The following is a 12,237-nucleotide window of genomic DNA, read 5'->3' as shown; positions in this document are numbered from 1 at the left end:
CTCAGCTGAAAGCCTTATCCACTGTGTTCCCAGCATTTTTATTCTGACTTTAGTGCAGCATCCCTCCTCAATAGCAAATGGTTCATGACAGGTAAAGGTAGAATCTTAGTGGCAGCTTTGTAGGTAAAATCTGGAATATTGGAGCAAGTCTCTTACACTGCTCTTGTCCTATCTGACTTTGAAATCTCGCTGCAAGAGGCTGGAAGCAATGTCTGAGCAGAGAGCAGTGCAAGTGTTTCTGTCCAAGAGCACTGATTAGCTAATGGATGTGCTCATAGCTTAATGTCACGGCAGGATAGAGTTTCAGAGCTAATGGAAAGCTGATGCACAACTGATTTACCTCTGAGTGCCAATCCCAGTTCCCAAATATAACCTGTAGGCCTCCGTATTTTGGTTCACTGTATTTATATATCCCGTTTCACTGCAGAGAGGCAGTTTCCAGCAGGATTCTGCAGTCACGTCAGGGTCAGGAGGGGTGAGCAGAGTAATTATCTGTGGGCTTTAGGAGCCCAGATGCATTAAACAAGTTTCTAATTTCTTGGAGAGACTTTCCCTGAAAAAGAGGAGAGGATTTGTGACCTGAGTGTGCCTGACAGGAAGGATGGGATCCTGCTGGAAAGATGTGCCATTACAGCTGACGAGCTGCCCATCGTTCCAGCACTCTTGAGCATGCTGCTTCACTTACCACGTCTGGATGTCCTTAAAGGCAGCCTGACCCGGCTCGTGGCAGGGACCCGTATGTTGAGCAGAGAGTAAAATTCACACAGGGGGAGAAACGGTGTCGTATTATGCAGGGTGGCTGCTGCTTGTTAGAAAAAAAATGTAGGATTTGCTATCAGTGAGCTAAAATCTAAACAGCCTAAATGGTCCTAATAGTTAGAGGGGTTAGGGAAGCTTGCCAGAGCGTGGAAAGCATAACAACTGCATTTAATAACAATCAAGCTACTCTTATAAATATTTGCATGTGCTGCTTCAAAGCCTACTACATGGTCATTCATGTACTGCAGTTAGAAAGACGAGGAGAGGAAAAAAAAAAAGAGGGCGAGAAGAAAAGGGCACGCCATGTTTTGTAGCTGCTGTAATAAAGAATGGGCAAAGCACCAGAAAGAAAAGAAAAAGGAAAAGAAACCCTCCAAAGTTTAATAAACACAAAAGGGAATAAAAATAAATCTTTGGAGCATTTATTACAAGCCCTTGATGGAAGGATTGGATTGAAGCTCTCAGCCTCTCCAGTGTGGGTGTATGTGTGAAGTCGGCCTGTCTGGCCTCTTCCAACAAGAAGAGAAGAGTTGTTTACATTTCCTTACTTGGGCTGTGCATATAATTGATTTTTTTGTTTCAATAGCAGAAATGAAAATTCGGAGGGGAAAAAAAGCCTCGTTTGGATACAATTGAATTTAGGTCTTTTTCCTCGCCAGAACGAAAGCCCAACTCTCAGAAGAGCTGTGTCAAACGGAGTGTCTTGTTTCTCCTGAAATGTCAGTACATGCAGTACTTGGGAGGAAAGCTGTAGAAATGCGGGGCTTTGTTCATCAAACACAACTGTGGAAGGCAAAAGTGTCGTGCTTTTATGCAGGAGATTCCTGACTTGGGGAATATCTCCAGCATGAAACAAACTCCTTCCATTCCCACTTTCAGTTTAAGGGAGCTCGACTCCATCTCGCTCTCCTCCCGGGAGGGATGCCTGAGGGTCTATGTGCTGGTTTGGATGGTCATCACAGGATGTGTTCAGTCTCTCCTGTTGACGATGCTCCAACCAGGAGCAGTACTGTAGACTGTTGAGTATTTTGGGATATCTTGGAATAGGTCTCCTGCACCCCTCCCATTGGTCCTTTTCTGCTCTGTCAGAGCAGGGCTGCTTTCTGTCCTCGTTGCTGGCGCAGGAGCTTAGAGGATGCTGGACATTGAACAAAGTTGGTAAGAAGCACAGAACCACAGTGTCCTTACACACTTAAACACTCACATACCAGAATACTTTTTAACCTGGCAGTTTGGACTGTCCTGTGTAAAGCAGCTGATGAAGTTTCAGTGCGTTTAAGAAAAAAAAAAAGAAAAAACAACAAAAGAATAAAAAAGCTGTGATGCTCAGTGTTCAGCGGACTAAAGGGAGGAGGAGGGATGCTACCTTCCCTTTCTCCAACTGCGTTTTATAACTCTTGTCTCAACTGCACTGTGGTGACTGTGATCATGATTATTACAGCTGGAAGTCTTCAGGTTTTTTAAGGTTGAATTAATGGATAATTTGAAGATTATAGAAATGGAATCTTTCATTGCATTTACTATTCCCTCTCTCCAAAACAAAAGAAATCTGTGTTTTCCTAGCTACAGGAAACATATTGATTTAATTCCACTCATTAATGATAATGGTTCAAAGAATACTTAAGGAGTCTAGTCTGCAGCAGGGTAACTGTGTTTGCAGACTAACCTGGTCAGAGTCAACCTGGCGTTTACTGGAGTCATTGGGCCAAAACCAGAGGGTAGTCCAGAGGTATCCAACTGAGTCTGAATTGATACAACTGTCAGGTTAAGGTGGAGTCACAAAGAGAAAGTGCAGCATCTGAGATTGCTTAAAGGCTAATCCAAAACCTTGTAGACTCCATAGGGTTCTTTCCATTCCTTTAAAGAGAGTTGCAAGTCTCAATTCTCAGTCTTAATGTTGATTAATTTTCATGAAAACCCCAATTCTGCAGTTAGCCATTCTTTTTCAGAGGAAGGGTTCCAGCTAGTAAAAAACCCTGTTTTTTTCAGCTGTCTCTGAAAAACTCCTTTTCCTGAATTGAATTCCCATGGATGCTGTCGTGAATGATAGAATAAAGGAATCAAATTCCTTATGTGGGTTTGTGCAAGATATAAAACTATCTTATAAGAGAGATGAAACTTCTGTAAAACAAGATTTCATTCTTATTCATGGTGGGTGTCCCAAGCCTGCCTTCCAGTGGAAGGTAAATACTTCTTCACTGGGTATACGATTGCACATATGCAAACACAAACCATGCACACTGAAAGAGTATTCCTTCTCTGTCTGTCTTCTTTATAGATGAAAGAGAAAAAATGTAAATGCAGAGGTGGTTCAGGAAAATCCGTTCAGATACATATTCACAGATTTGTAATATACAGTATCTAAAATACAGAAACTGGATAGAAAGACTGCAAATATAGCACAAGAAAGTTCTAGAAATAAGTTAGAGGCTAAATATAAATCCAAATCACAGTTAAATAGGACTTTTCAATCTGAAATAAAGTCAAGATGGACAGGGTTTGTCTGTGCCAGAGCAAGTGGCTGGCTGCTAGTTTGGCTTGTCCACAGGGAATGAAATGGTAGGTTGATGCCTCAAATAAATGACAGGGAAGGACAACTTACAACTCATCCTGGAAACATCAATCTTATATATACATATTATTATGCCAAATTATATTCCTAGTAGGATTAGGTTTGGCTGAAGAACAAGTAGTAGTCTTGGAGTTTCCTGTAGCAGAAAAATAAATTGAAGAGATTATTTCTCTCTTAAATGAGGCTGTAATCTGTGAACTGAGTAGCTGTTATAAGAATTTGCAAAGTGTATCAAAATTAAGATCATCATTGTATAAAGTTAAGCTTTTTTCAGAAGACCTTCATTTGGTATTTTGAGAGAAACCAGCGTTAATGTGTTGCTCATGGGAGAGAGGTGCGGGGATAATTTGCATCCATTTTTCTTTGAGTTCTCACTATAAGATTGTAGCAGTTTTCTGTATTTCCTGGTAGGAAAGAATACTGATCATGATGCTTTGGGATTTATTTTTGAGCACTGCAGATCTGAACATTTGAGAAACTTTTCTTTGTTTATTTAATTAAATAGGATCATAAGGAAGCCTGGGGTTTCCTGTTCGTGTTTTATACCTCTTACCCATTTGACCATACTGAGAGTCTCCTTTGGGAACTACTCTTTCAGAGGATTTTTTTAAGTATTTTGAGAACTTGTCATCTCTCACTGATAATGAGTCTAGTTGAGGCTGAGATTATTTCTTCATCATCAAAGATTTTCTCATGGTTAGGATTGGTTTGGGGAGTTTTTACCTCTAATCATTTATAGAAGAGATTTTGGCTCAATTTTGTAGAGGAAGCATGTTTGTGCATTTTGTGAAGACAGAATAAATTTGCTTTATTCCTCGTGTGACTGACTTGTACTTGGTATTTATTCCATAATCAGTTTGAATTTAAAGAGCTACAACAAATCGGTGATGAAATGTGTAACTGCAGGCGGTGTTGCCTCGTGTGGCTGGGAGCTGCTGCATTGCTCAGAAGTTCTGGTAGTAGCAGCCAGTCCAGAAACACTAAATATTTGGAAGAAGGTCTTTAAGGTATGAATATGTCTTATTGATATGGATAAATATTATTAAAGATTTATTCTAACTGCCTTTAGTCATTAGTAGTTAGAAATAAAGGTAAATGTACTGGACTTGGCTTCTCCCATCTCTTTACATAGAAATGATAATTTGTGTATATTATATCTACTAAGAATTAGGTATCTTCCAGAAGGAGGTACTTTATTTGATTGACAGGTGCCTGGGTAGTCAAGGGAGGCAGCGGAGCAGGAGGCCTCGCTGGGATTAGGCTGTCATCTCCTGCCACCGCGTGACAAATCCTCAGCTACGTGACTCGTGGGGAAACTTTGTGTTTTGTAATTATTATCTGAAGTCTTCCCGCTGGCAAGGCCCCAGGGAGGCCTGTGGGCTTTGCTTCCTCAGCCGAAAATCCCCACCTCCCCAATGCAATTTTTCCTCTTTCTTTTTTTTTTTTCCTTTATCCACTTCAGATTTCACACTGTAAGAGAAGAGGAGGCCTTTCCCTCTGTTCAAACGGAGATTTTTATCAGGGCCTTTTGAGTTGTTTCGACTGGTCTCCGAGCTTCGCTCCACAGGCTGCGGAGATCCTTGCCAGGCCGCAGGGCGAGGAGGGCGGCGCGGGCGGGCTGCTCCTGCTGCTGGCGGGGACGGGGTGGGGAGGCCTCGGGTGGTCGCTGAACCCTTTAGGGTAGCCTGGGCTGTGCAGAAGTGCTTTGCTGCTTAGCCCCCACCAGGGTTTACAGCCGGGAAGGAAGAAGAGACTGGTTTGAAACCTAAACTGACACGTTTAACACTGTTATTGAAGACTCGAGTCCATTTTTCTGACTGTTTTTTCTGCTTTCCCCCCAATACATAGTAAGAGGTGGTTACATTTATGGCTTTTACTGCTTCCAGGTGGTCAAAATCAATGTAATTCTGTTTATAATGTCTACTATCTGCTTGCCTTTTCCCTCCCTTTCTTCTTCCGCTTCTCTTCCTGCCCTTGTCGCTATAATCAGAATTAATATTTTTTTCCGTTAAAATCCTTCAATAACTAAATATGAAACAAAATCTGAAGCTGGCTAATTTGTGCTCTGTATTCTGGGAGGAAATGGGCTTCAGGGAACATACAGGTCAGATGAGTTGCTGTTACTTGTCATCTTAGCAGATCCCTGTGAACTCTGTTTGAGTCTGAAGGCATTTGCCAGATACCAACTGCTGTGATTTTTTCCCAATTTATAAGCATCTGGGATTTTCCACCAGTATGTTGAAAGAGGGGAGTTTCAAATGCATGACCTGAAATAGAGTTGGAAATAGTTGTTAATCTCTATCAATATGGTATTCCTATAATCAAATACATGTGGGTTTGGGTTTGGGTTTTTTTTGTATGAAATTGTTAATAATATTAAATTGGCCATTGGAAACTGAATCATTCTACAGATATTTCCCTTACTGAAGCTGCCCTGTATTACACTGTTTGAAGGAACAAAGTATTCTATCATTAAAAAAAAAATAAAATTACACTGCCTTCTTGCAGATGCCATCCCACCGAGCTATTACAGCCTTTACTTCCGAATCGTCAGATTTGACGTCTCAGCGATGGAGAAGAATGCCTCCAACTTGGTGAAGGCCGAGTTCAGGGTCTTCCGCCTGCAGAACTCGAAGGCACGGGTCTCGGAGCAGCGGATAGAGCTGTACCAGGTACGGTGGAGCCTTGCATGCGTCAGTTCCCCATCTTTCTGCAGCAAGCCCACTTTGTACCCATCTATCAGGGGGAGAAGTGGTTGAATCCCGTCTTTCCAAACTGGCCTCTTGTTTCCTGTGTCTTTCCTAGAAAGTACTTTATTCAAAATCATATGAAGCTGAAATGTGCAAACTTTTTCTAGCAATTGTGCCTCAGGACGCCAAAATTTCAGCATATAGTGGTAAGTGACAGAACAAGACATCAAACAACTCATCCCAAGGATCTCTGTCTCCCAACACCTGGCCTGTATGGTAGTTTACATAGACATCAAATTCCTCTCTCTGGCCTGTGTTCAGGAGAAGCCTGTTAAATGTTCCTCGCAGAAATGTCATTGTTAATAATTGGGTTTCAGAGTTTAGCAGTTTCAGACTTGGCTTCTGTATAGTTGCCTAGGGGTTCAGGCAATTGAGTGGACAATTCAGGGATTGAGTGAGGAAGAAAATGATCCCATGACTCTCTCACTCCTAAGTATTGGTAAGACTGATGTAATTTAATCATTAAAGACTTTAAAGCTATTAAATTCACTTTCATAGAGTCTGTGCATTTGTGCAAACATTGTCTAGAGCATATTTCATCTAAAGCATAGTTCACTTTGTCAAGAAACACAGCAACCAAAAGGGTCTCAGCTCCCAGCAGTTTTATACTGAGTAAAACTCATGGTTGTTCCAGCACCCCAAGACTTGTTCTGCTGAAAGCCCTGCCAGATAGGATACCACCTTGTAAAAGTGTATTGAGCCCCTCTTTGGCTCTGTTCTTGCTGCCCTCATTGGCTATGCCCGAGCGCTGCCCTGGGTTTGCAGCACTGTGTAGTCCAGTTCAGATCCACTGGGTGCAAATGTGAGTTAGTCTTCTCCCTCACTTTCAACGTTCACCTTTTCTTGCCTAGTCTGGTTAAGTGCAAGCCAAACTTGGAGCAGAGAGGGGGGAATTTGGGTTCACATGCTTGCTGAAGTGACCATATAAACCAACCTTAGAGGCTGATAGTCAAAGGCATGCTGCACTGTTCAGATGTTGTGTAACCATAGGAGAAGTGTGATTCTCAATTGAACGTGGTTCAGGTCCACAGGTGGTCACTGGGCACTTGGCTTCATGACTGCAATCTGGCTGCCTTCCTTCCCAAGGACAGGCTGGCAGAAAAGTTGAGTAAATAATGTGTCACTTGTTAAAAGAGAAAGCTAGGAATCTTTGAGTCGCTAGCGTAGTCTATATATAACAGCCGTGACAGAGAATTACACTGTGAGTCCCTGTGACGCTGCCACACCAGCCTGTTGAAACGATTGTATATTCTGGCTTGACCTCACTGTTCAGACATCCTAAAAGGAGTTGATGGCATCTCTGGGCTTTCTGTTGTTCTACTTCTGAGAGCTGTTAGTCAGCCACCTGAAAGGAGTACAGCTGCAGTTGCCTGAGCTCGGTTCATTGCCTTTCCGTGTTTTAGGAACATGGGACACAAAGGGTTCAGCGGAGGTAGGGAAGAAAGGGCCTTTGCTTGGCTGGGATTTCGCCTTGTGATGAGAAACAGCTGGAGCTTATTTGAGAGAGCCTGACTCCAGCAAGCCTGTGCCCATGGAAATGACTGACACCTGCATCCAGGGCAGGTATTTGTGTCCTTTAGATAAATATATAGCTGGTGAGTAAGGCAGTTTATTTTTTAGGCTGGGTGGGGCATACTGAGTAAAGTGTTAGGTGAGTAATGAGTGCAGGTTATTGTAGGATTAGGTCTTTTCTCCACCAAGTAACAGGCAAGCCAAAGGCAGCAAGCTCTGAGTGTGTGTTTGTGCCAGGCATATTTTAGGCATGTTACTTTGCTCCTTTGCCTGTAGAGAGGCAAGCTGTCTCTGGAGCATTTCCCTTGCAGAGCACCTATTAAAATGATAAAAGCTGCCTGTTTGCTCCTCTCTCTGCTTTACTTCTTCAAGCTCCTGTAGCTGCCACCTTCTGGTTGCTTCCCCCCCTCCCCTTGGTAATATTTATTTCGTGCAATCTTGTATGCAGCTCTCCCCAAACCCTTGTATGGAGGTATTCTCTTAGCTCTGTGGTGGCCTGTCTGAACTGCATGGGTTCCTTGCCAGCCGCTCTACTGCAGGAGCATCAGAGTCCCTAAATACTGCTGCATCTAATCTCTATCACAATGTGTGATGTTAGCGTGGAGTGTTTGTTTAACAGGAAAAGCAAAAGCAGGAAGAAATTAAAGAGGAGGGACCCATGATCCTTATGGGTCCCTTCCAACTTCAGATATTCTATGATTCTGTGATATATTGTAAGAGAGTGCTATAGAAAGCATCCTAAAGCAGTACATGAATTTTAGAGATTAGGAAGATAATCTAGGGAGCTGAAGATGCGGAAGGATGAGTAGGAGGCATTGGTGCCACAGTGATGCTGGAGGAGCTTCAGGACTGCATAATGATAGATAGCGCAGATAGGGGTGCCTAGCAGTGGAGGAAGGTAAAAATGTGGGAGGTAAAAGGGGAGAATGAGGAAGATAATAATTTTAGTGGAAGTGGGAGAGGCAAATATGTTCTATAAGGGCTGAAGACTTACTCGGGTATCTTAGCTTCCAGCGTGAAAAGCCATGCATGGAGAGTGAGCCTCGCAGAGGAGATTGCTGGTGGAGTTGGCATGTGCAGCCAGCGCTCCTCCTCTGCGCACAAGCACTGTTTCCTGTCTTGTGAGATACATGCTGGGCTTGCCAGGGCTGTTGTGCCCAGAAGGAACAATGTGGTTTTTTCATCTTGCATAAGCAACATTTAATTATTAGGGGGTTTTGTTGGGGTTTCCCACCCCCACGCCCAAGTTTCGGTTGCTTTGTTGAAGCGATCTTCCTGATGAGGGTTGTTGAAATTCCTCTCATACCTGCAGTTTCAGGGAATGGTTGTTCCCCTGTCCCCTCATCTTTCTCAGTCAAGCAGGAAGAGAGGGGTAGAAGTCTTCTGGAGAGAGTCAGAGCTCTCTTGTGTTTCACTGGGAAAGTGGCTGTCCCTGAACACATGCAGGTCTGCTAACTGCTTTCCCAGAGCTCTCTGATTTAGTCCAGTGGCAGTTTAGTAGTAGTATATATACCACTGGTGCAGAAGGGACAATACTACTCTGAAGGACTATTTTAGGAACAGCTAGAGGCAGATGTGCAGGGCAAATGGAAAAAATAAGCAAGCAGAATATAAATATTTTGTTTCTCCTCCTGATTCTTTCTTTGTGTGGTCCTCTGACCTTACAGATCTATCCCTTAAAATGAAAAAAGAAATGCAAGACTGCACCTTTTCAGCTAAGCTTTCCTCGGGCTATACTTGGCTCCCTTGTCCAAACCACATCAGAAAAGGACTTTGTGTTTTTGTGCAGCCTTTGTTTGCACTGACTCCGGGAAGGCAGTCTGGGGCTGCTTGGCATGGTGAGCCATGGCCGTGGCCCCTCACTCCCGGCCCCCGGCACAGCAGCAGCAGGACCCTGTTCCCACCTCAGAGGCAGGGGGGGGGCAGAGAGCACCCTGTCATATTTATGCTGGGAGCGAGTGGTTGTGGATCTTTTTGCAGGTCTGCTGCCCCCCAGGTTTCTCCAGGCAGTAGGTCCCAGAGATTAATTTTCATGGAGGTGCCCTGGATGCACCCGCAAAGTCAGTGGGCGAGTAGTAATCCCCAAGAGCAGAAACAATTTCTTTAATGTCTGTTTTCACCCAGGATACTTCTCTTGGTATTTAAGGATTAGTCAGCCACACCTGTGTGTTCTGCGCAGATGGGAAGCGCAGTGCACATTTTAAGTAGTCTCAGGATGGAAAATAATAAAACTCACAGAAGCAGGAATTAAGTTTCTTTTATAAGGCTGGTATAAAAGCTTCTGTCTCGTCTTGGCTCTGGTTAAGTGAAGCCACAGAGAATTAAATTCTTTAAAGGCACTATCTTTTCTGTTGTTTCTTCTGCCCGAAAGTGAGGGTTAATCTGCTGGTGGTGATGCTGATCATCATCAGCACGTTGGAGAGTGGGAAGCCGGAGGGAAGAAAGGAAGGAAGGAAGCAGCGCAACCTCAGACACAGTGAGCGCTTTCCCGTGCTTCTCCTCCTGTCCTTCCACTGCGCCACATTCACTCGATGCGCTCCTCAACATGCACTGAGACTTCAGAAAATATTAAGAGGATAAAGTACTTTTGGGAGAAGGAGGAGGAATAATATTAAATAAACAAGATTTAGCATCCTCCAGTGGCCCTTGCTATGTTTTTAAAGATTTATGCCAAATGCAGGCTTTATTGGAATTTGATCAGATAAAGCTCAGTTGTTATGGGAATGTCTTTGTTCATCAGTTTTCTTGCCTGCTTTGAAGACTTCATCACATCTTTCTTTTATTAAGGTGCTTCTGTATTTATGAATAAAGTCCCTGCACCCCTCAAAAAAAAGCTTGTCTTTTATGAATAAGCATTCCTAAAAATAAATAGGCACCACTGCAAAGCTGGACAAGTGGAAAACCTCACAGGGCGAAAAGCCATCATTCAGAGAGCGGTTGTGGTATTGTTTTTAAGGTATTTTTATTATGTACAGACGGTCAAACAATAACAAGTAATAATTACTTCCTATGGAAGTGGTGCCATGTTTTGTTAACACATCATAAAGCATCATGAAAAATGTAGCCGAAGCGCTGGTTTTTGTCATTGTCATTATCCAAGGCTGCTGTGGATGGGGGTACCTGAGAAGCTGCAGATGGGGGGGACGTACCACGGGACATACCAGAATGTAGGGTTGCAGCAAATGAACAGCACCAAATTAAAGCCCAGGGGGAACATCAGATTGTGATGAAGAATTTGAAGCAAGCAGGAGCAGACCTTTAAGACTTTCCATGTCGGGGAGGGCCTGCTCCATGCTGAGGGCTTCTGTGGAGCTTGCTCGAGGTCTAGGAAGAGCCGTCTGCCCTCCAGACAGTGGTAACCCCCATTTCTTTAAAGGGCCTCTCTCCCTGCTTGGAGGTATGAGGAGGAAGATGCTGTGGAACATATTACCCCGTTATGAGTCAGATTTAAATTTAAACCACAGTCAATTGTTCAAATACTTTCAATTCAGACAGTGTTTTGTCTTGTTTTTCAGTTAGGGAATACGTTTAGAGCAAGCTACTATAGATTTGGGCCAAATCTCCATGGTGCAAATCTGAGGCAATTTACACTGACTGCAGCAGAGCTGCTCCAGACTGATCTCTGTATAATCAGGAGCAGAGGGGCCTTGCTCTCTTTTCTTGCCAAAAAGTGCCGTCTCTAATGCCACGGAAGAAAATACCAGGAAGCAGGATTTGTGGCTGTGAGCTGGCGCAGGATGTCTGTATTACAGATATCACCTGGGGCATTTGATTTTAATTGACTGCTGTCACTGTGACCCACATCTAAAGTAGTATATTTGGATCTTACAATTTATGTATTGCTGTCCTGAAACCAGACTCTGGCAGTCTGAAAGGTTACAAGGTTACATTAAATGGCAAATGCACAGTGCTCTTTGAAGTGCCAAACTTGGTATAAAGCGTGGACCTAATAACTTTCTACTCTACCAATCTCTTCCTCCTTCCCCGGCCCCCTCAGCACCAGCTCAGGACCAGAGGAAGTTAGTTTGCAGTGTATTTCAGTTGAAGTGCTGCTTTCTCCTTGTTCCAGAATCCTTTTTTTTTTGGTTTGAAATAGTGTATCCCCTACAAAAAAAAAAAGCCAGTATGGTGGAGACCATGTATAGAGTACCTTTGGCAAATAATCTGTGAGCATGTATGAGGGGAAGTACTTACTGCTGCATCATATTCACTGCAATTTGAGAGCTTATCTCAGATGCAGCCACCTCTTGCCAGAAACAGAGCAGTTACTGAAGACGACTTGAAGAAGTATTTAACATCCCCATTAGCTACTGGCATGAGCCAGTGTGTACTCCCACCTCAACACTGCCCTGCGTAGAAATGTATGGTATTGAGCTGATACATTTATTGTTTGCAGTGCCTGTACATTATGGGGAGCGTAGGAATGCAGGACATGGGTCAGAAACCAGCCGCTAGGTTTGGGTTCCAGCTCTTCGGGGCTGCCGTCTGGTGGCGTAGCCAAGCCCACATTACACTGAGACATGAGGAGGTTTTAACCGGGCATCACAGTGTGGTAGTTACAGGGCTGAGGGGACATCAGGTTGGCTTACTGGCCTTGAGCTAGGGAGCCCGTTGGAGAGGGGAAGGTGGTATTGCTGTTTTGGG

General features: G+C 43.6%; 1 protein-coding gene across 2 annotated transcripts in view; it reads left to right on the top strand.

The window, feature by feature from the left end:
* Positions 1-12,237, top strand: part of TGFB2 (transforming growth factor beta 2) — a 65,365-nt gene that overhangs the window by 39,264 nt on the left and 13,864 nt on the right. Inside the window, exon 2 of one of the 2 annotated variants that reach the window (XM_009646829.2) lies at positions 5,840-6,003. In XM_009646829.2, the coding sequence (XP_009645124.1) occupies positions 5,840-6,003 (164 nt within the window). Of the gene's footprint in view, positions 1-5,760; positions 6,004-12,237 lie in introns of both variants that reach the window. The other variant, XM_009646828.2, reaches the window with a different exon arrangement.

This window comes from Egretta garzetta, unplaced genomic scaffold (genome assembly GCF_000687185.1).
Source record: "Egretta garzetta isolate BGI_Z169 unplaced genomic scaffold, ASM68718v1 scaffold339, whole genome shotgun sequence".
In the NCBI taxonomy this organism is placed as follows: domain Eukaryota; kingdom Metazoa; phylum Chordata; class Aves; order Pelecaniformes; family Ardeidae; genus Egretta; species Egretta garzetta.
Note: the sequence above shows the minus strand (reverse complement) of the source record. Positions and strands in the feature narration are given on the sequence as shown.